General features: G+C 67.6%; 1 protein-coding gene across 1 annotated transcript; it reads right to left on the reverse strand.

The window, feature by feature from the left end:
* Nucleotides 1–2583: 2583 nt before the first annotated feature.
* On the reverse strand, nucleotides 2584–26785 carry LOC140644664 (glutamate receptor ionotropic, NMDA 2D-like). Its single transcript, XM_072847686.1, has 13 exons — nucleotides 26746–26785; nucleotides 21012–21439; nucleotides 16672–17264; nucleotides 16476–16590; nucleotides 15779–15990; nucleotides 13731–13899; nucleotides 12582–12735; nucleotides 12358–12483; nucleotides 10044–10273; nucleotides 8273–8433; nucleotides 5955–6142; nucleotides 4363–4595; nucleotides 2584–2763 (listed from the first exon to the last, which is right to left on the reverse strand). Exons 2-13 carry the CDS (start codon nucleotides 21420–21422, stop codon nucleotides 2584–2586), a joined length of 2772 nt encoding a protein of 923 aa, XP_072703787.1. The 5' UTR covers nucleotides 21423–21439; nucleotides 26746–26785.
* Nucleotides 26786–27992: the final 1207 nt, after the last annotated feature.

Consider the following 27992-nt stretch of genomic DNA (forward strand, 5'->3'; position numbering starts at 1 on the left):
AGTGGCCACAGCGTCACCCTGTCAAGCTGGTGGCCACAGTGTCACCCTCAGGGACGGGGACACCCGGCCTTGTCCCCTGCGGCTGCGGTGGCAGCTGCGGTGTCACCCCCCCCAGGGACGGGGTGACCTGGTCTATGTCCGTGGTGGCACTTTGGGGACAAGGGGACAAACCTCGGTGTCCTCGGCGGGGACCTGGCCTTGTCCTCGCCGGTGTCACCCGGCTGCCACAAGAAGCTGTGGGCTGTGGTGGCCTGTCCTTGTTGTCACCGGTGTCACCTCAGGTGTCACAAGTGCCCGTCCTTGTCCTCAGCGGTGTCACCCAAGTGCCACAAAGACCTGTCCTCGTCCTCGCCGGTGTCACCGCGGGTGTGGCAGGGACCTGTCCTCGTCCCTGCCAGTGTCACCTGGATGCCACAGGGACCTCTCCTTGTCCCCGCCGGTGTCACCGCGGGTGCCACAAGGACCTGTCCCTGTCCTGGCTGGTGTCACCACGTGGGCTGTGATGACCCGTCCTCGTCCCCGCCGGTGTCACCCGGGTGCCACAAGTACCTGTCCTCGTCCCCGCCGGTGTCACCGCAGGTGGCACAAGGACCTGTCTTTGTCCTCGCTGGTGTCACCCCGGCTGTGGCAGGGACTTGTCCTCGTCCCCGCCGGTGTCACCACGGGTGCCAGAAGAAGCTGGCCTTGTCCTCAACGGTGTCACCACAGGTGGCACAAGGACCCGTCCTCGTCCCTGTGGGTGTCACCGTGGGTGCTGTGGGAGCCTGTCCTTGGCGTCACTGGTGTCACCATGGGTGCCACAGGGACCTGTCCTTGTCCTCACCGATGTCACCGCGGGTGGCACGGGGACCTGTCCTCGTCCTGGTGGTGTCACCGTGGGTGCCACAGGGACCTGTCCTCACTGATGTCACCGCAGGTGGCACAAGGACCCGTCCTCGTCCCTGTGGGTGTCACCGTGGGTGCTGTGGGAGCCTGTCCTTGGCGTCACCGATGTCACCGTGGGTGCCACAGGGACCTGTCCTTGTCCCCACTGGTGTCACCGTGGGTGCCACAGGGACCTGTCCTCACTGATGTCACCGCAGGTGGCACAAGGACCTGTCCTCGTCCTCGCCGACGTCACCGCAGGTGACACAAGGACCCGTCCTCGTCCCTGTGGGTGTCACCACGGGTGCTACAGGGACCTGTCCTTGTCCTGGTGGTGTCACCATGGGTGCTGCAGGGACCTGTCCTCACCGATGTCACCGCAGGTGGCACAAGGACCCGTCCTCGTCCCTGTGGGTGTCACCGTGGGTGCCGCAGGGACCCGTCCTCGTCCTCGCGGGTGTCACCGTGGGTGCCACAGGGACCTGTCCTTGTCCCCACTGGTGTCACCACGGGTGCCACAGGGACCCGTCCTCGTCCCTGTGGGTGTCACCATGGGTGCCACAGGGACCCATCCTTGCCGACGTCACCGCGGGTGGCACAAGGACCCGTCCTCGTCCTCGCGGGTGTCACCCCGGGGCCGGGGGGGGCCCCGTCCTCATCCCCGCCGCTGTCACCCAGGTGCCACCACCTGCGTCCTGCCCGTGTCCCCCCCCCCGTGTCCCCCCCCCCGTGTCATACCTCCGACTCCAGGCTGGAGAAGTGGGCGGAGCCTCGCTGCGCCCCCAGAGGCTCCGCCCCTCCGCCCCGCCCCCCGCAGCCGTGGTGGGGGAGGGGGCCGCGGCGGGGAGGAGGGGCCCCCCACCCCCCAGGGCCCCCCCACGCCGCCCCTCCCCCCAGGCGCTCAGGTCCTCCAGGCTGCGGGAGGCGGGGGGGGCGGCGGGCGGCGCAGGGGGCCGTGGCGGCGGGGGAGGGGGGACCCCCAGAACCCCCACCCCAAGGCCCCCAAAGCGGGGGGGTCCCCAGCGGCCCCCCTCCCAATCCCGCAGCCGCTCGGCCGAGCAGCTGCGGCAGCGGGGGCGGGGGGAAGCCGGGGGTCCCCAAAAGCTCCAGGCTGCCCCACCCCCGCCCCCGCAGCCCCCCAGGGACCCCCAGTTTCTCGGCCGACCAGCAGCGCCCTGGGGGCCCTGCTCCTGCCCGGGAGGGTGCAGAAGTGGGTGGGGGGAGGGGGGAGGGGCGCACCAGCAAGGAGGGGGAGGGCGGCGGGGGAGGGGGTTGGGGGGGCCGCGGGGTGGGGGAGGGTCGCAGCTTTCCGATTCCGAATCGGAGAGTTGGGGGTACAGGGGGAGGGGCGGTGAAGGGGGTGGCCCCGGCAGAGGTGGTGGGGGCGGGGAGGGGCGGGTGGTGACGTAGGAGGGGCTGGGTTTCGGGGTCCCTCCCCCCCGCCGCGGGGGGCGGCGGGGCGGTCGCGGGGGGCGCTGAGGGGGGCTGCGCTCGTCCTCGTAGGCCAAGCGAGCGTAGGCGAAGGGGGTCCCCCTCCCCAGCCCCTCCCCACCGCCTGCCCCTCCCCCCCAGGCTCTCATAGAGCCCCGCAGCGAGCGGCGGGGCCAGGGGGGCGGGGAAAGACTCGGGGTCCCCCCGGGGGAGGGGTAGTAGGAGGGGGGTGCGGGGGGAGCGGGGGCAGGGCCCTCCCCGCCTCCCCCCGCCCTCCCCCGCCCCGGCTCAGCCCCTGGGGCTCGATGGGGCCGTAGAAGCGGTGGAAGGGGGAGGGGTGCGGGGGCCGCCAGCGGTCGGGGGGCGGCGGTCGCGGGGGAGGGGGTGGGGAGGGCGGGGGTGGGGGAGGGCAGGGGGGCGGAGGGGGTGGGGGAGGGGCTCCTCGGCGCTGCAGCAGCTGTACATGCCCTGGGGGAGGGGAGAGGGGCGCTGGGCGGGGGGGGAGGGGCTGCCCCGCCCCCTGCCCTGTCCCCAGCCCGGTGCCTTTGTCCCCGCCGCGGCCCCGTGTCCCCCACGTCCCCAGCCTGGTGGCCCCGTGTCCCCGGCCCCGTGTCCCCACCCCGCTCCCCCCACCCCCATCCCCCTTGTCCCCGTGTCCCCCGTGTCCCCATTCCTGTCCCCATGTCCCCACTCCACCCTGTCCCCATCCATGTCCCCATTCCTGTCTCCATCCCCATCCCTGTGTCCCCACATCCCCCATGTCCCCGTTCCTGCTCCCCATCCCCTGTCCCCCATGTCCCCCATCCCCCAGTGTCCCCCCATCCCCCATGTCCCCATCCCTATGTCCCCATGTCCCCATTCCTGTTCCCCATCCCCCATGTCCCCATCATCCCCCGTCCCCATGTCCCCACGTCCCCACTCCCATTCCCCATCCCCATGTCCCCTCCACCCTGTCCCCATCCCCCGTGTCCCCCCCATCCCCCATTCCTGTTCCCCATCCCCTGTCCCCTGTCCCCGTGTCCCCCTGTGTCCCCCGTGTCCCCCCCATCCCCCAGTGTCCCTATCCCCACGTCCCCATCCCCCATTCCCATTCCCCATCCCCGTCCCCATCCCCCGTGTCCCCATCCCCCGTGTCCCCGTGTCCCCTGTGTCCCCCCATCCCCCAGTGTCCCCATCCCCACGTCCCCATCCCCACGTCCCCATCCCCGTCCCCATCCCCCGTGTCCCCCGTGTCCCCCGTGTCCCCCATCCCCCAGTGTCCCCATCCCCACATCCCCATCCCCCTTTCCCATTCCCCATCCCCCGTGTCCCCTGTGTCCCCCATCCCCTGTGTCCCCCGTGTCCCCCCCCATCCCCCAGTGTCCCCATCCCTATGTCCCCACGTCCCCATTCCTGTTCCCCATCCCTGTCCCCATCCCCCGTGTCCCCCATCCCCCCGTGTCCCCCGTGTCCCCCCGTGTCCCCCCATCCCCCAGTGTCCCCATCCCTATGTCCCCACGTCCCCATTCCCATTCCCCATCCCCATTCCCCATCCCCCTGTGTCCCCCATCCCCCCGTGTCCCCCGTGTCCCCCATCCCCCATGTCCCCCGTGTCCCCCATCCCCCCATGTCCCCCTGTGTCCCCCATCCCCCTGTGTCCCCCGTGTCCCCATCCCCCGTGTCCCCCATCCCCCGTGTCCCCCGTGTCCCCCGTGTCCCCCATCCCCCATGTCCCCCCGTGTCCCCTGTGTCCCCCATCCCCGTGTCCCCGTGTCCCCCGTGTCCCCCATCCCCCCATGTCCCCCGTGTCCCCCATCCCCCGTGTCCCCCGTGTCCCCGTGTCCCCCGTGTCCCCCATCCCCCATGTCCCCCGTGTCCCCCGTGTCCCCCATCCCCCCGTGTCCCCCGTGTCCCCCATCCCCCCGTGTCCCACATCCCCCCGTGTCCCCCGTGTCCCCCATCCCCCGTGTCCCCTGTGTCCCCCGTGTCCCCCATCCCCCGTGTCCCCCATCCCCCATGTCCCCCGTGTCCCCCGTGTCCCCCATCCCCCCGTGTCCCCGTGTCCCCCGTGTCCCCCGTGTCCCCTACCCTGCTGAAGGCCAGCAGGCAGCGGAGGCGCCCGGGCGGCCCCAGGCAGTGCCGCAGCTTCCAGTGGACCAGGTGCTCCCAGGCGAAGACCAGCAGGCTCAGCCCCATGGCCACCAGCAGCATGTAGAAGACCCCCGCCATGTTGTCGATGTCCAGCTTGCTGCTCATCACCTCCAGCTTCTCCTGGTGGCAGATCCCCGACAGCCACAGCCGCTCCAGCATCTCGATCTCGTCTGGGGGACGGACGGACGGACACACACGCGCGGGCGTGGATGAGGGTGGTCGCCCCGGATGGGTTGGAGGGGTGACCCGTCACCTCGGGGGGGTGGGAGGGGTATCTCGGGGGTTGGGGGACAGCTTGTAGGGTTGCGGGTCTCCTTGTGGGGTTGGGGGTCTCCTCGGAGGGGTTGGGGTCACCTTGTAGAGCTGGGGTCACCCTGTGGGGTTGGGGTCACCTCAGGGGTTGGGGGTCACCTCAGGGGGTTAGAGGGGCATCTCAGGGGGTTGGGGTCTCCTCGGAGGGGTTGGGGGTCACCTCAGGGGGTTGGGGGTCACCTCAGGGGGTTAGAGGGGCATCTCAGGGGTTGGGGGTCTCCTCGGAGGGGTTGGGGTCTCCTCGGAGGGGTTGGGGTCACCTCAGGGGGTTGGGGGTCACCTCAGGGGGTTAGAGGGGCATCTCAGGGGTTGGGGTCTCCTCGGAGGGGTTGGGGTCTCCTCGGAGGGGTTGGGGTCACCTTGTAGAGCTGGGGGTCACCCTGTGGGGTTGGGGTCCCCTCAGAGGGGTTGGGGTCACCTCAGGGGTTAGAGGGGCATCTCAGGGGTTGGGGGTCTCCTCGGAGGGGTTGGGGGTCACCTCAGGGGGTTGGGGGTCACCTCAGGGGGTTAGAGGGGCATCTCAGGGGTTGGGGGTCTCCTCGGAGGGGTTGGGGTCACCTTGTAGAGCTGGGGGTGACCCATCACCTCGGGGGTGGGGAGGGGGTATCTCGGGGGTTGGGGGACAGCTTGTAGGGTTGGGGGTCTCCTTGTAGGTTTGGGGGTCACCCTGTAGGGTTGGGGGTCACCTCAGGGGTTGGGGTCACCTTGTAGAGCTGGGGTCACGCTGTGGGGTTGGGGGTCACCTCAGGGGGTTAGAGGGGCATCTCAGGGGGTTGGGGGTCTCCTCGGAGGGGTTGGGGGTCACCTTGTAGGTTTGGGGTCACCCTGTGGGGTTGGGGTCCCCTCAGAGGGTTGGGGGTCACCTTGTAGGTTTGGGGGTCACCCTGTGGGGTTGAGGGTCCCCTCAGAGGGGTTGGGGTCACCTCAGGGGGTTAGAGGGGCATCTCAGGGGGTTGGGGGGCATCTCAGGGGTTGGGGGTCACCCCGGGGGGGTCGATGCTGCGTGGTGCTGCACACCCCCAGACACCCCCAGAGCCCCAGGCACCCCCAGAAACTCCCCTGACACCCCCTAGAGCCACCCAGCCACCCCCAGCCCCCCCGGACCCCCAGCCACACCCCCCCAGATACCCCCAGAAACTCCCCAGCCACCTCCCCAAAGCCACCCAGCCCCCCCCCCCGACCCCCAACACCCCCGGCCCCCGGCCCCCTCTTCCCACCGTCGCCCAGGAGCTGGAGCAGGGCCAGGTCGACGGGGCGCTTCCAGCGGGAGCCCCGCTGCAGGGCGATGCCGTAGCCGGTGGAGGCGAAGACCTTGCCGGAGCCGATGGTGACCAGCTTGCAGCCCTCCTCCTTCCGCGCCATGTAGTTCAGCACCGCCGCGTCGTAGATGAAGGCGTCCAGCTTCCTGCGGGACCCCCCCGCGCACCCGCCGTTGGCTGGGGGGGGGCCCCGGCCGCGGCCTGCAGGCCCCGCCCACAGCCACCCAGACACGCCCGCAGCCTCACCGGTACCCCTAAGCCCCGCCCACAGCCTCACCGGTACCCCTAAGCCCCGCCCACAGCCTCACCTGTACCCATAAGCCCCGCCCACAGCCTCACCGGTACCCCTAAGCCCCGCCCACAGCCACCCAGAGACGCCCACAGCCTCACCGGTACCCCTAAGCCCCGCCCACAGCCACCCAGAGACGCCCACAGCCTCACCGGTACCCCTAAGCCCCGCCTACAGCCTCACCTGTACCCATAAGCCCCGCCCACAACCACCCACACATGCCCACAGCCTCACCTGTACCCATAAGCCCCGCCCACAGCCCCACCGGGACACCTAAGCCCCGCCCACAGCCACCCAGACACGCCCACAGCCTCACCTGTACCCATAAGCCCCGCCCACAGCCTCACTGGTACCCCTAAGCCCTGCCCACAGCCACCCAGACACGCCCGCAGCCTCACCGGTACCCCTAAGCCCCGCCCACAGCCACCCAGACACGCCCACAGCCTCACCTGTACCCATAAGCCCCGCCCACAGCCTCACCGGTACCCCTAAGCCCCGCCCTCAGCCTCACCTGTACCCATAAGCCCCGCCCACAGCCTCACCGGTACCCCTAAGCCCTGCCCACAGCCACCCAGACACGCCCACAGCCTCACCTGTACCCATAAGCCCCCCCCACAGCCTCACCTGTACCCATAAGCCCCGCCCACAGCCTCACCGGTACCCCTAAGCCCCGCCCACAGCCACCCAGAGACGCCCACAGCCTCACCGGTACCCCTAAGCCCCGCCTACAGCCTCACCTGTACCCATAAGCCCCGCCCACAACCACCCAGACATGCCCACAGCCTCACCTGTACCCATAAGCCCCGCCCACAGCCTCACCGGTACACCTAAGCCCTGCCCACAGCCACCCAGACACGCCCACAGCCTCACCTGTACCCATAAGCCCCGCCCACAGCCTCACCGGTACCCCTAAGCCCCGCCCACAGCCACCCAGACATGCCCAGAGCCTCACCGGTACCCCTAAGCCCTGCCCACAGCCACCCAGACACGCCCACAGCCTCACCGGTACCCCTAAGCCCTGCCCACAGCCTCACCGGTACCCCTAAGCCCCGCCCACAGCCTCACCTGTACCCCTAAGCCCTGCCCACAGCCCCAAGCCCCACCCACAGCCTTATCCATGGCCCTAAGCCCCACCCACAGCTGCTAAGCCCCACCCACAGCTTCACCTGTACCCCTAAGCCCCGCCCACATCCCCTAGGCCCCACCCACAACCCCCAGTTCCACCCCTGGCCTTAGCCTCACCCCATCCCCAGGCCCCGCCCCTCCCCCTAAGCCCCTCCCTCCCTTCCTGGCCCCTCTCCTCCCCAGCCCCTCCCCCATCCCCTGGAGCCACGCCTCTCAACAGGCCACGCCCCCAATCCCCCACTCCTCTCCCAATCCTCAGGCCACGCCCCTAAGCCCTCTCCTCCATCCCTTGCCCCATCCTCCAGCCCCTCCCCTCCCTAAACCCCTCCCCTCCCCCAGCTCCTCCCTCCCCAACCCCTCCCTCCCCAAACCCCTCCCTTCCCCCAGCCTCTCCCTCCCCAGCCCCTCCCTCCCCAAACCCTGCAGTCCCCAAACCCTCCCTTCCCCCAGCCTCTCCCCTCCCTCCCCAGCCCCTCCCTCCCCAAACCCCTCCTCCCCAACCCCTCCCCGGCCCCTCCCATCCCCAAACCCTCCCCTCCGCCAGCTCCCCAAACCCCTCCCTCCCCAAACCCCTCCTCCCCAACCCCTCCTCCCCGGCCCCTCCCTCCCCAAACCCCTCCCCAGCCCCTCCCTCCCCAACCCCTCCTCCCCGGCCCCTCCTCCCCAGCCCCTCCCCGGCCCCGCCCCTCCCCGGCCCTGCCCCTCCCCGGCCCCTCCCTCCCCGGCCCCTCCCTCCCCAAACCCCTCCCCAGCCCCTCCCATCCCCAACCCCTCCCTTCCCCAACCCCTCCCTCCCCAAACCCCTCCCCTCCCCAACCCCTCCTCCCCGGCCCCGCCCCTCCCCGGCCCCGCCCCCGCGGACCCGGTCTTGAGGTGGTGCAGGGCGTCCTCCACGCCGCGCTGGTTGTACTTGACCATGTAGCTGTGCATGTCGGGGTAGTTGCTGCGGATGTTCTTCTCCGTGCTGCCGTTGGGCACCGTCCCGAACTTCAGCGGCGGGTACTGCTCCTGCGGGCGCTGGAACTGCCCCGGGCGTCGGCACCGCGGCCCCGGACGCACCACGGACACACGGACACACGGACACACGGACAGACGCACCCCCGGACGCACCACGGACACACGGACACAGCCACAGACACACAGACGGACCCACGGACACACAGACAGACACACCCCCGGACGCACCACGGACACACAGACACACGGACACACACACCCCCGGACACACCACGGACACACGGACACACAGACACACAGATGGACCCACAGACGGACCCACAGACACACCCCTGGACACACCACGGACACACAGACACACGGACGGACCCACAGACACACCCCCGGATGCACCACGGACACACGAACACACAGACAGACCCACAGACGGACCCACGGACACATCCCTGGATGCACCACAGACACACGGACACACAGACAGACACACCCCCGGACGCACCACGGACACACGGACACACAGACGGACCCACAGACACACCCCTGGACACACCACGGACACACGGACACAGCCACGGACACACAGACAGACACACGGACACACAGACAGACACACCCCCGGACGCACCACGGACACACAGACAGACCCACGGACACACAGACACACAGACGGACCCACAGACACACCCCCAGACACACCACAGACACACGGACACAGCCACGGACACACAGACACACCCACGCCCCCACACAACCCCCCCACGCCCAGCGCTGCGCCGCGGGTCGCGTCACGGGTCACGCCGTGGGTCACACCATGGGTCACACCCATGGGTCATGCCACGGATCACGCCATGGGTCACACCGTGGGTCACACCAGGGGTCACACCAGGGGTCACACCACGGGTCACACCAGGGGTCACACCACAGCTCACACCACAGCTCACACTGTGGGTCACGCCGTGGGTCACACCATGGGTCACACCACGGGTCACACCGTGGGTCACACCACAGCTCACACTGTGGGTCATGCCGTGGGTCACACCAGGGGTCACACCATGGGTCACGCCGTGGGTCACACCACGGGTCACGCCACGGGTCACACCACGGGTCACGCCACGGGTCACACCACGGGTCACACCGTGGGTCACGCTGTGGGTCACGCTGTGGGTCACACCAGGGGTCACACCACGGGTCACACCGTGGGTCACACCACAGCTCACACTGTGGGTCACGCCGTGGGTCACACCACAGGTCACGCTGCAGGTCACACCATGGGTCACACCACGGGTCACACCACGGGTCACACCGTGGGTCACACCACGGGTCACACCACGGGTCACACCACGGGTCGCGCCGTGGGTCACACCACGGGTCACGCCGTGGGTCACACCACGGGTCACGCCACGGGTCACGCCGTGGGTCACACCGTGGGTCACACCATGGGTCACGCCGCAGGTCACACCATGGGTCACACCACGGGTCACACCACGGGTCACGCTGTGGGTCACACCACGGGTCACACCAGGGGTCACACCGTGGGTCACGCCGTGGGTCACACCGTGGGTCACAACACGGGTCGCGCCGTGGGTCACACCATGGGTCACACCGGGGGTCACACCGGGGGTCACACCACAGGTCGCACCACGGCTCACACCGCGGGTCGCGCCGTGGGTCGGTACCTTGCGGTCGCTGAGGCCCGAGACGGTGTCGACGTACTCCTCCTGGATCATGAAGGCGGCCAGGTTGGCGGTGTAGCTGGCGAGGAAGATGACGGCGAAGAAGGCCCAGACCAGCACCATGATCTTGCTGGTGGTGCCCTTGGGGTTCTCCACCGGCACCGAGTTGTTGAAGACCAGGGCCCACAGCAGCCAGATGGACTTGCCGATGGTGAACTTGGAGCCGCCGGCGCCTGGGGACGGGGACACCCCGGGGACGGGGTCACCCCAGGGTCGGGGTCACCCCTGGGTCGGGGTCACCATGGGGATGGGGTCACCGTGGGGACGGGGTCACCGTGGGGATGGGGACGGGGTCACCCCAGGGTTGGGGTCACCGTGGGGACGGGGTCACCATGGGGATGGGGTCACCATGGGGACAGGGTCACCCCAGGGTCAGGGTCACCATGGGGATGGGGATGGGGTCACCCCAGGGTCGGGGTCACCGTGGGGATGGGGACGGGGTCACCCCAGCGTCGGGGTCACCTCAGGGTCGGGGTCACCATGGGGATGGGGATGGGGTCCCCATGGGGACAGGGTCACTGTGGGGATGGGGTCACCGTGGGGACGGGGTCACCCCAGGGTCGGGGTCACCGTGGGGATGGGGTCACCGTGGGGATGGGGATGGGGTCCCCATGGGGACAGGGCCACTGTGGGGACAGGGTCACCCTGGGGACAGGGTCACCGTGGGGATGGGAACGGGGTCACCTTAGGGATGGTGTCACTGTGGGGATGGTGTCACCGTGGGGATGGGGTCACCTCAGGGTCGGGGTCACCATGGGGACGGGGTCACTGTGGGGACGGGGTCACCGTGGGGGCGGGGTCACACCAGGGACGGGGTCACCGTGGGGACGGGGTCACCCTGGGACGGGGTCACTGTGGGGACGGGGACGGGGTCACCGTGGCGACAGGGTCACTGTGGGGATGGGGTCACCCCGGTGATGGGGTCACCGTGGGGATGGGGTCACCCCGGGGGTGGGGTCACCGTGGGGACGGGGTCACCCCAGGGTCGGGGTCACCCCGGGGGTGGGGTCACTGTGGGGACGGGGTCACTGTGGGGACGGGGTCACTGTGGGGATGGGGTCACCCGGGGACGGGGTCACCATGGGGATGGGAACGGGGTCACCTTAGGGATGGGGTCACCGTGGGGACGGGGGTCACCCCGGGGACGGGGTCACCTTGGGGATGGGGACACCGTGGGGACAGGGTCACTGTGGGGATGGGGTCACCCTGGTGATGGGGTCACCCCAGGGACGGGGTCACCATGGGGACGGGAACAGGGTCACCTTAGGGATGGGGTCACCATGGGGATGGGGTCACACCAGGGTCGGGGTCACCGTGGGGACGGGGACACCCCGGGGACGGGGTCACCCCGGGGATGGGGTCACTGTGGGGACGGGGTCACCGTGGGGACGGGGTCACCCGGGGATGGTGTCACCATGGGGACGGGGACAGCGTCACCCCAGGGACAGGGATGGCATCAGTGCAGGAACGGGGATGGTGGGGAGGGGGACAGCATCACCCCGGGGACAGGGACAGTGTCACCCCAGGGATGAGGAAAGTGTCACCCTGGGGAGAGGGACAGTGTCACCCTGGGGAGAGGGACAGTGTCACCCCAGGGATGAGGACAGTGTCACCCCGGGGATGAGGACAGTGTCACCCCGGGGACAGGGACAGTGTCACCCTGGGGACGGGGGCAGTGTCACCCTGGGGACAGGGACAGTGTCACCCTGGGGAGAGGGACAGTGTCACCCCGGGGATGAGGACAGTGTCACCGTGGGGACAGGGACAGTGTCACCCTGGGGATGAGGACAGTGTCACCCCGGGGACAGGGACAGTGTCACCCCGGGGACAGGGACAATGTCACCCCGGGAAGAGGGACAGTGTCACCCTGGGGACAGGGACAGTGTCACCCCGGGGATGAGGACAGTGTCACCCCGGGGACAGGGACAGTGTCACCCCAGGGATGGGGACAGTGTCACCCTGGGGAGAGGGACAGTGTCACCCCGGGGACAGGGACAGTGTCACCCTGGGGAGAGGGACAGTGTCACCCCAGGGATGGGGACAGTGTCACCCCGGGGACGGGGACAGCGTCACCCCGGGGACGGGGGACACCCCTGCCACACCCCATCCTCCACGGTCCCTGGGGACACCCGAGGGCGAAGCCGGAGCCGTGCCGGGGCGATGCCACGTCCCCATCCCCAACCTCCCGGGGGTGACACCGGGCTGTCACCCCGACGCCGGGGGGGCGGGGGGGACACACACACGGTGACACACTCACGCTGGCCGGCGGCCAGGCTGCGGTTGTAGCCCACGGGGCTGAAGTACTCGAAGATGAAGACGGTGACGGCCACCACGGTGAGGCACATGACGAACATCATCACCCAGACGGCCGGGCTGTAGGGCTCTGAGGGGAGGGGACGGACAGACGGACGGGGGACACGTCGTCGTCACCCGGCGGGGTGTCCCCCGTGTGCGTCCGTCCGTCCGTCCGTCCGTCCGTACCCAGGAAGGCGGAGGGGGAGACGGTGCCGTTGCTGCGGGACACCATGACGCTGATCCCCGTCTCCACGAAGGGGACGGAGAAGTCGATGATCTCGGAGCGTTCTTCGTTAATGGTTAACGAGCCGATGGCCATGTCCGCTCGGCGGTAAAAGACCTGCGGGCGGGGTCGGCAGGGGTGGGGTTAATGGAGGGGCGGGGCTAACGGGGGGTGGGGCTAACGGGGGTGGGGCTAACGGGGGTGGGGCTAACGGGGGCGGGGTCGAGGTGGAAGAGCCAATGCAAGGGCGGAGCGGCAAACCGGTGGTAGGGTGGGGAGGGGCGGGGACAGCAAGGGAGGGGGCAGAAAGGGGGCGGGGCCATGGGGAGGGCGTGTCCAGGAGGCAATGAAGGGGCGGGGCTTGCATCAAGGCCCACCCCCAACCTCAGATGCTTGGGTCCCCTGGGGGGAGGGGCTCTCCCCAGACCCTGGGCCCCCAAGGGCGGCGGGGGCTCTCCCCAGACCCCAGGATGCCCCGTGGGCAGTGGGGGGCTCTCCCTGGACCCCTGGATCCCCCATGTGCCATGGGGGGCCCTCCCCAAACCCCCATGGGCAGTGGGGGGGCTCTCCCTGGACCCCTGGATCCCCCGTGAGCAGTGGGGGGGCTCTCCCCAGACCCCTGGGCCCCCCAAGTGTGTGTGGGGGGCTCTCCCAAACCCCCATGGGCAGTGGAGGGGCTCTCCTGGACCCCAGGATCCCCCATGGGCAGTGGGGGCTCTCCCTGGACCCCTGGATTCCCCATGGGCAGTGGGGGCTCTCCCTGGACCCCTGGACCCCCATGGGCAGTGGGGGGGCTCTCCCCAAACCCCCATGGGCAGTGGGGGGGCTCTCCCCGGACCCCCATGAGCAGTGGGGGCTCTCCCCGGACCCCTGGATCCCCCGTGGGCAGTGGGGGGGCTCTCTCCAGACCCCTGGGCCCCCCAAGTGTGTGTGGGGGGGCTCTCCCTGGACCCCCAGGCCCCTCCAAGGGTGGCAGGGCGCTCTCCCCAAACCCCTGGATCCCCTGTGAGCACTGGGGGGGGGCTCTCCCCAAACCCCTGCGCCCCCCAAGTGTGTGTGTGTGGGGGGGGGGCTCTCCCTGCCCCCCCGTGGCCGCGGCGGGGGGGTCCCACCTCTCCCACCATGCCGTTCCAGACGCCGTCGATCTTCTTGCCGTGCTTGCCGTTGGTGACCAGGTAGAGGTCGTAGGTGAAGCCGACGGTCCGGGCCAAGCGCTTGAGGATGTCGATGCAGAAACCCTTGCAGCACTTCTTCTCGAAGAGCGCCGGCTCGGCCGGGGGGCTGCGGGGACGGTGGCACTTGGGGACACCCCTGCGGTGACGCTGGGGACACCCCCATGGCGGTGGGGATACCCCCAGGGTGGTGGGGACACGCGTCCGTGGCAGTGGGGACAACCCCATGGTGGCACTAGGGACGCCGTCATGGCGCTGGGGACACCCCCAGGGCGCTGGGGACAACCCTGCAGCAGTGGGGACACCCCCGTGGGGCTGGGGACACCCCCACAGCACTGGGGACGCCCCCCTGGTGGCACTGGGGACAACCCCAGGGTGGTGGGGACACCCCCGTGGGGCTGGGGACACCCCCACAGCACTGGGGACGCCCCCCTGGCGGCACTGGGGACACCCCCAGGGCAGTGGGGACACTGCCACAGCGCTGGGGACACCCCGGTGGCAGTGGGGACACCCCCGGTGGCAGTGGGGACACCCCCAGGGCAGTGGGGACACCCCCATGGTGGCACTGGGGACACCCTCACAGTGATAGGGACACCCCCAGGGTTATGGGGTCACCCCTGCAGCAGTGGGGACACCCCCAGGGTGGTGGGGACACCCCCAGAGTGCTGGGGACACCCCCAGGGCAGTGGGGACACTGCCACAGCACTGGGGACACCCCGGTGGCAGTGGGGACACCCCCAGGGCAGTGGGGACACCCTCACAGCAGTGGGAACACCCCCGTGGTGCTGAGGACACCCCCACACACTGGGGACACCCCTCTGGTGGCACTGGGGACACCTCCAGGGCAGTGGGGACACCCCTGTGGCAGTGGGGACACGCTCACAGTGCCGGGGACACACCCAGGGTGGTGCTGGGGACAACCCTGCAGCGGTGGGGACACCCCCAAGGTGCTGGGGACATCCTCACAGCGGTGGGGACACCCCCGTGGCAGTGCTGGGGACACCCTCACGACGGTGGGGACACCCTCACTGTGCTGGGGACACTCCCAGGGCAGTGGGGACACCCCTGCGGTGACACTGGGGACTCCCCCACCATGCTGGGGACACCCCCGAAGCGGTGGGGACACCCTCAGAGCGGTGGGGACACCCTCGCAATGGTGGGGACACCCCCGTGGCAGTGCTGGGGACACCCTCATGACGGTGGGGACACCCTCACAGCGCTGGGGACACCCACAGGGCAGTGGGGACACCCCTGTGGTGACACTGGGGACACCCCCATGGCGCTGGGGACACCCTCATGACGGTGGGGACACCCTCACAGCGCCGGGGACACCCCCAGGGCGCTGGGGACACCCCTGTGGTGACACCGGGGACACCCTCACAGCGCCGGGGACACCCCCAGGGCACTGGGGACACCCCTGTGGTGACACCGGGGACACCCCCACAGCACCGGGGACACCCCTGCAGCGGTGGGGACACCCTCACAGCGCTGGGGACACCCCTGTGGTGACACCGGGGACACTCCTACGGCACCGGGGACACCCTCATGATGGTGGGGACACCCTCACAGCACTGGGGACACCCCCAGGGCAGTGGGGACACCCCTGTGGTGACACTGGGGACACTCCTACGGCACCGGGGACACCCTCACAGCGACGGAGACACCCCCAGGGCACTGGGGACACCCCTGTGGTGACACCGGGGACACTCCCCCAGCACCGGGGACACCCCTGCAGCGGTGGGGACACCCCCAGGGCGCTGGGGACACCCCTGTGGTGACACCGGGGACACCCTCACAGCGCCGGGGACACCCCCAGGGCGCTGGGGACACCCCTGTGGTGACACCGGGGACACCCTCACAGCGCCGGGGACACCCCCAGGGCGCTGGGGACACCCCTGTGGTGACACCGGGGACACTCCCACGGCACCGGGGACACCCTCGCGACGGTGGGGACGCCCCCAGGGCGGGGCTTGGGGTGCGGCACCCACCTGGCGGTGCGGTTGAGCTGCTTGCGGCAGGGGACGGAGTCGCGGATGCAGGTGCCGGTGGCGGGGTCGATGTTCTCCACGATGACAAAGGGACGTTCCTCCAGCGTGGCCACCGTCAGGTGTTGGTCATCGTCCACCGGTTGAAGGAATTTACCGTAACGCGACCAAACCGGGTACTTCATCCGCAGGATGCGGTGTTCCCAGCTGCCCACCTGCGAGGGACGACGGCGGGGTGACGTTTCGCGCCACGCTCGGATCCGCGTCGCCGTTAGGGACCGGCTGGTGTCACCGCCACGGCCAGCGAGCGGACCTACAGGCGGACAGACCCCCCAACGGACAGGCGGACACGGGGTCACCATGGAGGGGGGAGGCGGTGGGGAACCGGCTGAGGAAGGGTCCCGGGAGGCGTCACCGACGGGGCTGAGTTTCTGCGTCACCGGCCAAGCGTCACCGCCACCCCCTCGGGGACGCGTTGTTGTGACAAGGCAGCGTGACGCCGCGGTGGCGGGGGCGGGCGGGTGAACGCCAGATGGTACCGCAGCCCCCGGGGGACACCGCGCGGGTGAGAAGAGCCGGCGCCGCCAAGCCGCCAGCCGGATGTCACCGTGACCGGAATGACAAACACCGCGAGGAGCAGACGGGCGCCCCGGGGGACGGTGACACGGCAGGGAGGTGACACGGCGCTGGGGACGCTCACCACCTCCCAGCTGCGCTCCTTGTTGAGGGAGATAACGACCAGCGAGGGGTTGACGAGGTAACCGTCCTCGTTAAAGGAGAAATCCTTCTGTCCCCAGGTGATGTTCATGAAGTACCTGGGGGGACGTGACACCGTCACGGGGCTGTCACCTCCCTGAGCCGCAGGTGACGGCCGCCGCCGGCGCCGCCGCGCTCACCGGTGGAGGTTGTCGTTGATCTGGGTGACGTTGGGGGCCCGGCAGTCGTTGTTGAACTCGGGGATGAAGCCGTAGTCGCGCAACAGCGCCTCGGCGCCCTTGGCCACGATGGCCACGCCGTTGTGCACCCGGTGCTGCAGGTCGTCCCGCCAACCGGCCGACAACACCGCGAACAAGCCGGCGGGGAGATGTTCCGGCAATTGGTCGCTTCCTCCCAGGTTGGTGCCGACCACGAACCAGATGTAACCGGGACCGGCTAAACCGGCTTCTCGCGCCGCTCGGAAAATGGCTTCGGCCTCTTCCCGCGAGCAGTAGAGGAGACGGATTTGGGCGCTGACCTCGCGCAACTGCCGGCGCAACCGCGTCCCCTCGGGGTCGTCGGTCAGGTTGAGGGTGAGGACGCCCCGGTGTTCCCAGCCGATGAAGCTGCTGTCGGTCAAGACCTCCACGTAATCCACAAAGTCTTCGTAGCCGGGGAAGAGGGTGGTGACGACGGCGAAGGCCGTCCAGTCGTACTCCTCCAGCACCTCGAAGATCACCTGCAGCTGCTGCTCGGTGGAGGAGCCCAGCTGGAGGAAGGTGGAGCCCTTCTCCTGTTGGGGGGGTGGGGGAGCGGGTGACGAGGAGGGGCCGGGGACAGCTGGGTGGCTCTGGGGTTGGGGTTGGGGACAGCTGGGGACAGGCAAGGGGGTCTAGAGATGGTTGTGGATGAGGACGGGTAGTTTGGGGACAGCTGGGTGGCTCTAGACGTGGTTGGGGTTGGGGACGGTTGCCTTGGGGACAGCTGGGTGGCTCTAGACGTGGCTGGGGTTGGGGACGGTTGGGTTGGGGACAGTCAAGAGGGTCTAGACATGGCTGGGGTTGGGGACGGTTAGCTTGGGGACAGCTGGGTGGCTCTAGACACGGTTGGGGATGGAGATAGTTGGGTTGGGGACAGTCAAGGGGTCTAGACTCAGTTTGGGATGGAGATAGTTGGGTTGGGGACAGCTGGGTGGCTCTAGACGTGGTTGGGGATGGGGACGGTTGGGTTGGGGACAGTCAAGGGGGCCTAGACATGGTTGGGGATGGAGATAGTTGGGTTGGGGACAGTCAAGGGGGTCTAGACTTGGTTGGGGATGGAGATAGTTGGGTTGGGGACAGCTGGGTGGCTCCAGACGTGGTTGAGGATGGTTGGGTTGGGGACAGTCAAGAGGGTCTAGACATGGCTGGGGTTGGGGACGGTTGGGTTGGGGACAGCTGGGTGGCTCTAGACATGGCTGGGGTTGGGGACGGTTGGGTTGGGGACAGTCAAGGGGGTCTAGACTCGGTTTGGGATGGAGATAGTTGGGTTGGGGACAGCTGGGTGGCTCCAGACGTGGTTGAGGTTGGGGACACTTGGGCTGGGGACAGTTAAAGTGGGTCTAGATGTGGTTGGGGACATTTGGGTGACTCTAGATATGACTGGGGTTGGGGACACTTGGGTTGGGGACTGCTGGGGGGCTCTAGACATGGTTGGGGATGGGGACGGTTGGGTTGGGGACAGTCAAGGGGGTCTAGACATGACTGGGGTTGGGGACGGTTGGGTTGGGGACAGTCGTGGTGGCTCTAGACATGGTTGGGGACAATTGGGTGACTCTAGATATGACTGGGGATGGGGACACTTGGGTTGGGCACAGTCAAGTGCACCTACACATGGTTGGCGTTTGGTTGGGGACAGTTGGGTGACCCGAGACATGGCTGGGGACAGCAGGGTGACCCTAGACATGGTTGGGGAGAGTTGGGTTGAGGACAGTTGGGTGGGTCCAGACATGGCTGGGGACAGTGGGGTGACCCTAGACATGGTTGCGGACAGTTGGGATGGGGACAGCTGGGTGACCCTAGACGTGGTTGGGGACAGCAGCGTGACCGTAGACGTGGTTGGGGACATTTGAGTGGCTCTTGACATGGTTGGGGACAGCAGGGTGACCCTAGATATGGTTGGGGACATTTGGGTGACCCTAGTCATGGCTGGGGACAGCGGGGTGACCCTAGACATGGTTGGGGACAGTTGGGTGACCCTAGTCATGGCTGGGGAGAGCAGGGTGACCCTAGATATGGTTGGGGACATTTGGGTGGCTCTAGACATGGTTGGGGACAGCAGAGTGACCCTAGATATGGTTGGGGACAGTTGGGTGACCCTAGTCATGGCTGGGGACAGCAGAGTGACCCCAGATATGGTTGGGGACATTTGGATGGCTCCAGACATGGCTGGGGACAGCAGGGTGACCCTCAACATGGTTGGGGACAGTTCGGCTGGGGACAGTTGGGTGGGTCCAGACATGGCTGGGGACAGCGGGGTGACCCTAGACATGGTTGGGGACAGCAGCGTGACCGTAGACGTGGTTGGGGACAGTTGGGTGGGTCCAGACATGGCTGGGGACAGCAGGGTGACCCTAGACGTGGTTGGGGACAGCAGCGTGACCGTAGACGTGGTTGGGGACAGTTGGGTGGCTCTAGACATGGTTGGGGACAGCAGGGTGACCCTAGACATGGTTGGGGACAGTTGGGTGACCCTAGTCATGGCTGGGGACAGCAGAGTGACCCCAGATATGGTTGGGGACATTTGGGTGGCTCTAGACATGGTTGGGGACAGCAGGGTGACCCTAGATATGGTTGGGGACAGTTGGGTTGGGGACAGTTGGGTGGGTCCAGACATGGCTGGGGACAGCGGGGTGACCCTAGATATGGTTGGGGACAGTTGGGTTGGGGACAGTTGGGTGGGTCCAGACATGGCTGGGGACAGTGGGGTGACCCTAGACATGGTTGCGGACAGTTGGGATGGGGACAGCTGGGTGACCCTAGACGTGGTTGGGGACAGTTGGGTGGCTCTAGACATGGTTGGGGACAGCAGAGTGACCCCAGATATGGTTGGGGACATTTGGGTGGCTCCAGACATGGCTGGGGACAGCAGGGTGACCCTAGATATGGTTGGGGACAGTTCGGTTGGGGACAATTGGGTGGGTCCAGACATGGCTGGGGACAGCGGGGTGACCCTAGATATGGTTGGGGACAGTTGGGTGACCCCAGATATGGTTGGGGACATTTGGATGGCTCCAAACATGGCTGGGGACAGCAGGGTGACCCTCGACATGGTTGGGGACAGTTGGGTTGGGGACAGTTGGGTGGGTCCAGACATGGCTGGGGACAGCAAGGTGACTCTAGACATGGTTGGGGACAGTTGGGTGACCCTAGTCACGGCTGGGGAGAGCAGAGTGACCCCAGATATGGTTGGGGACAGTTGGGTGGCTCTAGACATGGTTGGGGACAGCAGGGTGACCCTTGACATGGTTGGGGACAGCAGCGTGACCGTAGACGTGGTTGGGGACAGTTGGGTGGCTCTAGACATGGTTGGGGACAGCAGGGTGACCCTAGATATGGTTGGGGACAGTTGGGTTGGGGACAGTTGGGTGGGTCCAGACATGGCTGGGGACAGTGGGGTGACCCTAGACATGGTTGCGGACAGTTGGGATGGGGACAGCTGGGTGACCCTAGACGTGGTTGGGGACAGTTGGGTGGCTCTAGACATGGTTGGGGACAGCAGAGTGACCCCAGATATGGTTGGGGACATTTGGGTGGCTCCAGACATGGCTGGGGACAGCAGGGTGACCCTAGATATGGCTGGGGACATTTGGGTGGCTCTAGACATGGTTGGGGACAGCAGGGTGACCCTAGATATGGTTGGGGACAGTTCGGTTGGGGACAATTGGGTGGGTCCAGACATGGCTGGGGACAGCGGGGTGACCCTAGATATGGTTGGGGACAGTTGGGTGACCCCAGATATGGTTGGGGACATTTGGATGGCTCCAAACATGGCTGGGGACAGCAGGGTGACCCTCGACATGGTTGGGGACAGTTGGGTTGGGGACAGTTGGGTGGGTCCAGACATGGCTGGGGACAGCTGGGTGACCCTAGACGTGGTTGGGGACAGTTCGGTTGGGGACAGTTGGGTGGGTCCAGACATGGCTGGGGACAGCAAGGTGACTCTAGACATGGTTGGGGACAGTTGGGTGACCCTAGTCACGGCTGGGGAGAGCAGAGTGACCCCAGATATGGTTGGGGACAGTTGGGTGGCTCTAGACATGGTTGGGGACAGCAGGGTGACCCTCGACATGGTTGGGGACAGTTGGGTTGGGGACAGTTGGGTGGGTCCAGACATGGCTGGGGACAGCGGGGTGACCCTAGACGTGGTTGGGGTTAAGGACGGTTGGGCTGGGGACAGCTGGGTGGCTCTAGACGTGGCTGGGGACAGTCGGGTGCCCCTCGCCACGGCTGGGGACAGCGGGGTGCCCCCAGACCACGCCCCCACCCCCCATCAGCCCCACCTTGGGCGTGAGGACGATGGCGGAGCCGCCGTTGATGCCGATGATGGGCACGGAGGTCTGGGCGGAGATGAAGTCGAGGATCTGAGCCACGGCCTCGGAGCGGGTGTCGTCCTCGAAGACGACGCCGTGGATGCGGAGGGAGGAGAGGACGTCGCAGAGGCGGACGATCAGGCTGCGGGGGTTGGTATCGTTCAACACCACCCCCACCGGGTTGACCTCCAAGGAGAAGTTGCGGAAGGCGGCGGGGGGCAGCCGGGGCCCGGCGGGGCCGTAGGAGGCTCCGCTGAGGATGACGGCGACGTTCAGCGCCCGCCGGCTCCCCTCCGGCCGCGGCTCCAGGAAGGGGCTGGCGCAGGCCAAGGCCAGGGCGAAGAGCATCCTGCTGGCGGGGGCGGGGACCCGGGGGCTCATCGCGCCGCCGCTGCGCCCTGGGGGGGGGGAGAAGGGGGGGGCTGGTGGGAGAGGTGCCCACCGGTGCCCCCCAGTATCCCCCAGTAACACCCCAGTACCAGGAGAGGGTCAGGCAGAGGGGGAATAGTGGGAGAGGTGCCCACCAGTAACACCCAGTATCCCCCAGTAACACCCCAGTACTGGGAGAGGGTCAGGCAGAGGGGGAATAGTGCGAGAGGTGCCCACCAGTAACACCCAGTATCCCCCAGTAACACCCCAGTACTGGGAGAGGGTCAGGCAGGGGGGGGGATGGTGGGAGAGGTGCCCACCAGTGCCCCCCAGTAACACCCCAGTACCGGGAGAGGGTCAGGCAGAGGGGGAATAGTGGGAGAGGTGCCCACCAGTGCTCCCCAGTATCCCCCAGTAAGACCCCAGTACCAGGAGAGGGTCAGGCAGAGGGGGAATAGTGGGAGAGGTGCCCACCAGTAACACCCAGTATCCCCCAGTAACACCCCAGTACTGGGAGAGGGTCAGGCAGAGGGGGAATAGTGGGAGAGGTGCCCACCAGTGCCCCCCAGTATCCCCCAGTAACACCCCAGTACTGGGAGAGGGTCAGGCAGGGGGGGGGATGGTGGGAGAGGTGCCCACCAGTGCCCCCCAGTATCCCCCAGTAACACCCCAGTACCAGGAGAGGGTCAGGCAGAGGGGGAATAGTGGGAGAGGTGCCCACCAGTGCCCCCCAGTATCCCCCAGTAACACCCCAGTACCGGGAGAGGGTCAGGCAGAGGGGGAATAGTGGGAGAGGTGCCCACCAGTAACACCCAGTATCCCCCAGTAACACCCCAGTACTGGGAGAGGGTCAGGCAGAGGGGAACAGTGGGAGAGGTGCCCACCAGTAACACCCAGTAACACCCCAGTACTGGGAGAGGGTCAGGCAGAGGGGGAATAGTGGGAGAGGTGCCCACCAGTAACACCCAGTAACACCCCAGTACTGGGAGAGGGTCAGGCGGGGGGGGGATGGTGGGAGAGGTGCCCACCAGTGCTCCCAGTATCCCCCAGTGCTCCCAGTATCCCCCAGTATCCTCCTGCACCATGAGGAGGTCAGACAGCGGAACTGGTGTGACTGGTGCCCCCCCAGTGCTCCCAGTACCCCCAGGGCCGCCCTTCTCTGCTGGGGGGACAGCACTGGGCCTGGCCGGGGCAACCAGTGCTCCCAGTATCTTCCCAGTATCTTCCCAGTATCCTCTCCGTATCCTCCCAGTGCCCCCCCCAGTGAGACGGCGCCAGGCTGTTGGGACATGGCGGGACATGGGGACACGCTCTGACACGCCAGGACACGCCGTCACACGCCGTCACATGCCGCCACACGCCGTCACACGCCGTCACACCCCGCCACACCCCGCCACACCCTGTCACACGCCGTCACACGCCGTCACACGCCGCCACACGCCGCCACACGCCGTCACACGCTGTCACACGCCGTCACACGCCGCCACACGCCGTCACACCCCGCCACACCCCGCCACACCCCGCCACACGCCGCCACACGCCGCCACACGCCGCCACACCCCGCCACACGCCGCCACACGCCGTCACACCCCGCCACACGCCGCCACACGCCGTCACACGCCGTCACACGCCGCCACACCCCGCCACACCCCGCCACACCCCGTCACACGCCCCCCGCCCCCCCGCCGGGGGGTGACAGGGCCAGGGACGCTGTCACCTCCCCAGGGCCACGCGGACGGGGAGGACGCGCGGCGGCGGTGACAGGTACAGGCAGCGGCGGGCAGGGAGCGAGGGCGCAGGCAGGGCACGGGCGGAGGAGCCAACAGGCGCGGGCAGGGCTGCCCTGGCCACGGCGGCGGCGGAGGGAGCAGGCAGGGTGCAGGCAGGGCGCAGGCAGAGCGCAGGCAGGGTGCAGGCAGGGTGCAGGCAGAGCACAGGCAGGGTGCAGGCAGCGTACAGGCAGGGTGCAGGCAGGGTGCAGGCAGGGTGCAGGCAGAGCACAGGCAGGGTGCAGGCAGGGTACAGGCAGGGTACAGGCAGGGTACAGGCAGGGTGCAGGCAGGGTGCAGGCAGGGTGCAGGCAGAGTGCAAGCAGAGCACAGGCAGGGTACAGGCAGAGCGCAGGCAGGGTGCAGGCAGGGTGCAGGCAGAGCGCAGGCAGGGTGCAGGCAGGGTGCAGGCAGAGCGCAGGCAGAGCGCAGGCAGAGCGTAGGCAGGGCGCAGGCAAGGGTGCAGGCAGGGTGCAGGCAGAGCACAGGCAGGGTGCAGGCAGGGTGCAGGCAGAGCGCAGGCAGGGTGCAGGCAGGGTGCAGGCAGGGTACAGGCAGAGCACAGGCAGGGTACAGGCAGGGTGCAGGCGGACGGGACGGACAGGCAGGGGGGTGGCAGGGACAGGCAGAGGGGAGTGTGGGGACAGGCAGGGTGGACGGGTACAGGCAGGGCCAGGCAGGGCCAGGCAGCCAGACACCGGCTGACGCAGACGCCCCATCGGGCGCGGCAGGGCCGGGCAGACAGGCAGCTGCCTGCACAGGCGGACAGGCAGCCACCCACGGCGGGGGGGGACACAGGGGTCACCCCAGCGATGTCACCGCCCTGCCCGTGCCCCAGCGGGCCCCCAGGGGGGGAGGGGGCGACCCGGACGGCGGGGTCCTCTGCCCAGCCCCCGCCTGTGACCTTGAGCCCGTCCCTGTCCCCGTCACACCGGGCTGCCACGCCCCGTGGGGGGGACAAACCCCGTCACCGTCACCGTAACGGTGGGGACAAACCCGTGACAGTGGGGACAAACCCCGTCACCGTCACCGTGGGGACAAACCCGTGACAGTGGGGACAAACCCCGTCACCGTCACCGTAATGGTGGGGACAAACCTTGTCACCGTCACCGTAACGGTGGGGACAAACCCGTGACAGTGGGGACAAACCCCTGTCACCATCACCGTAACGGTGGGGACAAACCCCGTCACCATCGCCATAACGGTGGGGACAAACCTTGTCACTGTCCCTGTAACGGTGGGGACAAACCTGTGACAGTGGGGGACAAACCCCGTCACCGTCACCGTAACGGTGGGGACAAACTTGTGACAGTGGGGGACAAACCCTTGTCACCGTCACCGTAATGGTGGGGACAAACCTTGTCACCGTCCCTGTAACGGTGGGGACAAAGCCGTGACAGTGGGTGACAAATCCCTGTCACTGTCCCCATAACAGTGGGGACAAACCCTCTCACCGTCACCATAATGGTGGGGACAAACCCATGACAGTGGGTGACAAACCCCCGTCACCGTCACCATAACAGTGGGGGGACAAACACGTGACAGTGGGTGACAAACCCCTGTCACCATCACTGTAACGGTGGGGACAAAGCCGTGACAGTGGGTGACAAATCCCTGTCACTGTCCCCATAACAGTGGGGACAAACCCTGTCACCATCACCGTAATGGTGGGGACAAACCTGTGACAGTGGGGGACAAACCCCTGTCACCGTCACCATAACAGTGGGGGGGGACAAAGCTGTGACAGTGGGTGACAAACCCCTGTCACCGTCCCCATACCAGCGAGGACAAACCCGCGTCACCGTCCCCATAACAACGCGGGGACAAATCCGTAATGGCAGGGGACAATCGCATGTCACCGTCCCCAAAACAGCAGGGACAAGCCCGTGACACTGTCCCCATACGCTGGGGACAAAGCCGTGTCACTGTCCCCATAATGGTGGGTGACAAACCCATAACGGTGGGGGACAAATCTGTGTCACCGTCCCCACAACAGTGGGGGGGACAATCACGTGTCACTGTCCCCACAACAGCGGGGACAAGCCCATAACAGTGGGGGGACAAACTCCTGTCACCGTCCCCAAAACAGTGGCGACAAACCCTTGTCACCGTCCCCATACCAGCGAGGACAAAGCTGTGTCACTGTCCCCATGATGGCAGGGGACAAAGCTGTGTCACCGTCCCCGTAACGGTGAGGGGACAAACCTGTAATGGTGGGTGACAAACCCCTGTCACCGTCCCCAAGACAGTGGGGACAAACCCCTGTCACTGTCCCTGTAATGGTGGGTGACAAACCCCTGTCACCGTCCCCATTACAGCGGGGACAAGCCTGTGTCACCGTCCCCAAAACAGCGGGGGGACAATCGCGTGTCACCAGTCCCGTAATGGTGGGGACAAACCCATGTCACCACCCTCAAAGCAGCGGGGACAAACCCCTGTCACTGTCCCTACAACAGCAAAGGGACAAAGCCGTGTCACCGTCCCCATGATGGCGGGGGACAAACCTGTGTCACTGTCCCCATAACGGCAGGGACAAGCCCCTGTCACTGTCCCCGTAACGGTGGGGTGACAAACCCGTAATGGCGGGGGACAAGCCCCTGTCACCGTCACCATGACAACGGGGACAAGCCCCTGTCACTGTCCTCATGATGGCGGGGTGACAAACCCCTGTCACTGTCCCCGTAACGGTGGGGTGACAAACCCGTAATGGCGGGGGACAAGCCCCTGTCACCGCCCCCATGATGGCGGGGGACAAACCTGTGTCACTGTCCCCATAACGGCAGGGACAAGCCCCTGTCACCGTCACCGTTAACGGTGGGGTGACAAACCCGTAATGGCGGGGGACAAGCCCCTGTCACCGTCACCATAACAACGGGGACAAGCCCCTGTCACTGTCCTCATGATGGCGGGGTGACAAGCCCCTGTCACTGTCCCCGTAACGGCAGGGACAAGCCCCTGTCACCGTCACCGTAACGGTGGGGTGACAAACCCGTAATGGCGGGGGACAAGCCCCTGTCACCGTCACCATAACAACGGGGACAAGCCCCTGTCACTGTCCTCATGATGGCGGGGTGACAAACCCCTGTCACTGTCCCCATAACGGCAGGGACAAGCCCCTGTCACCGTCCCCATGATGGTGGGTGACAAACCTGTGTCACTGTCCCCATAACAGCAGGGACAAACCCCTGTCACTGTCCCCATAACGGTGGGGTGACAAACCCGTAATGGCGGGGGACAAGCCCCTGTCACCGTCCCCATGATGGTGGGTGACAAACCTGTGTCACTGTCCCCATAACGGCAGGGACAAGCCCCTGTCACCGTCCCCGTAACGGTGGGGTGACAAACCCGTGTCACTGTCCCCAAAACCGCGGGGGACAAACCCTGTCACCATCCCTGCAAGCTCCCAGCAGCTGCGCCCCCCCAGCCCCCACCCCTCCCCCGGCCCCTCAGTGTCCCCACCCCGCCGGTGACACTCTCCGTGTCCCCCCAGTGTCCCCACCCCCTTGTGACACCAGCTGTGCCCCCCAGTGTCCCCAAGCCCCCCCACCCCAGCCCCCAAATCCTACCTGGCCCGAGCTCCGCTCCGGGGGCTCTGCCTCATCTCGGCCGTGGGGGGGACACGGGGAGGGGGGGGACACAGGGGGTCTGGGGACACGGGGGGAGGACACGGGGGGCTTTGGGGACACGGGGGGTGGGGAGGGGAGGGACAAGGACTTGGGGGGCAGAGGGATGGGGGGCAGGGAATGAACAGGCAGAAACAGGCAGGGCTGGGGGGCAGGGGAATTGGGGGGGCAGGGGGTCGGGGGCGCAGGGGTTTGGGGCGCAGGGGTTTGGGGGCGCAGGGGTTTTGGGGGTGCAGGGGTTTGGGGGTGCAGGAGGGGTTTGGGGGCCGAGGCGGAGGCGGCTGCACCTGGGGGAGGGAGGGGGGGTGAGGGGGGGGCAACAGACCCAGGACCCCCCTAAAATGGCTCCCGGACCCCCAAAGCACCGGGGACCCCCAAAAGAGTCTGGGCCCCCCAAAAAACCCCAGGACCCCCCCGAGCCCCCCAATCTCCACTGGGGTCCCAGTTCACCCAGTTGGTTCCATCCCAGCCCCCCAGTCGCATCCCAGTGCACCCAGTTGGGTCCTGAACCAGCACCCCAGTTTGGCCCCAGCACCCCCCAGTTTGCTCCCAGTTCACCCAGTTGGGTCCCAGCACCCCCAGTCTCACCCCAGCACCCCCCATCAGCTCCCAGTCCCCCCCAGTCAGGTCCCAGCACCCCCAACTGGATCCCAGTCCCCTCCCAGTCCCCCAGTCTCACCCCAGCACCCCCAACTGGATCCCAGTCCCCTCCCAGTCCCCCCAGTCTCCCCCAGCACCCCCAACTGGATCCCAGTCCCCTCCCAGTCCCCCAGCCAGGTCCCAGCACTCCCAACTGGGTCCCAGTTGCCCTCCCAGTCCCCCAGTCTCCCCCCAGCACCCCCAACTGGACCCCAGTCCCCCCAGCCAGGTCCCAGCACACCTCAATCCCCCCAGTTCCCTCCCAGTCCCTCCCAGTTCCCCCCAGCCAGGTCCCAGCCCCCCCAGGACCTTCCAGTCCCCCAGCTGGGTCTCAGCTCCCCAGTCCCCTCCCAGTCCCTCCCAGTTCCTCCAGCACCCCCAGTCCCCTCCCAGACCCCCAACTGGATCCCAGTGCCCCCAGTCCCTCCAACTGGGTCCCAGCACCTCCCAGTCCCCCCAGCCCCCTAACTGGATCCCAGTCCCCACCAGTGCCCCCAGCTGGATCCCAGCACCTCCCAGTCCCCCCGGTCCCTTCCCAGTCCCCCCAACTG

This window comes from Ciconia boyciana, chromosome 28, assembly GCF_034638445.1.
Source record: "Ciconia boyciana chromosome 28, ASM3463844v1, whole genome shotgun sequence".
In the NCBI taxonomy this organism is placed as follows: Eukaryota; Metazoa; Chordata; class Aves; order Ciconiiformes; family Ciconiidae; genus Ciconia; species Ciconia boyciana.

Excerpts from the sequence above, each read along its gene's own strand:
- LOC140644664 (XM_072847686.1), bottom strand. The coding sequence starts at position 21,422 with ATGAGCCCCCGGGTCCCCGCCCCCGCCAGCAGGATGCTCTTCGCCCTG. Across the intron at positions 15,991-16,475 it reads AGGAGCGCAGCTGGGAGGTG|GTGGGCAGCTGGGAACACCG; the intron begins GTGAGCGTCCCC and ends CGTCCCTCGCAG. Across the intron at positions 4,596-5,954 it reads GCTCCAGCTCCTGGGCGACG|ACGAGATCGAGATGCTGGAG; the intron begins GTGGGAAGAGGG and ends TCCGTCCCCCAG.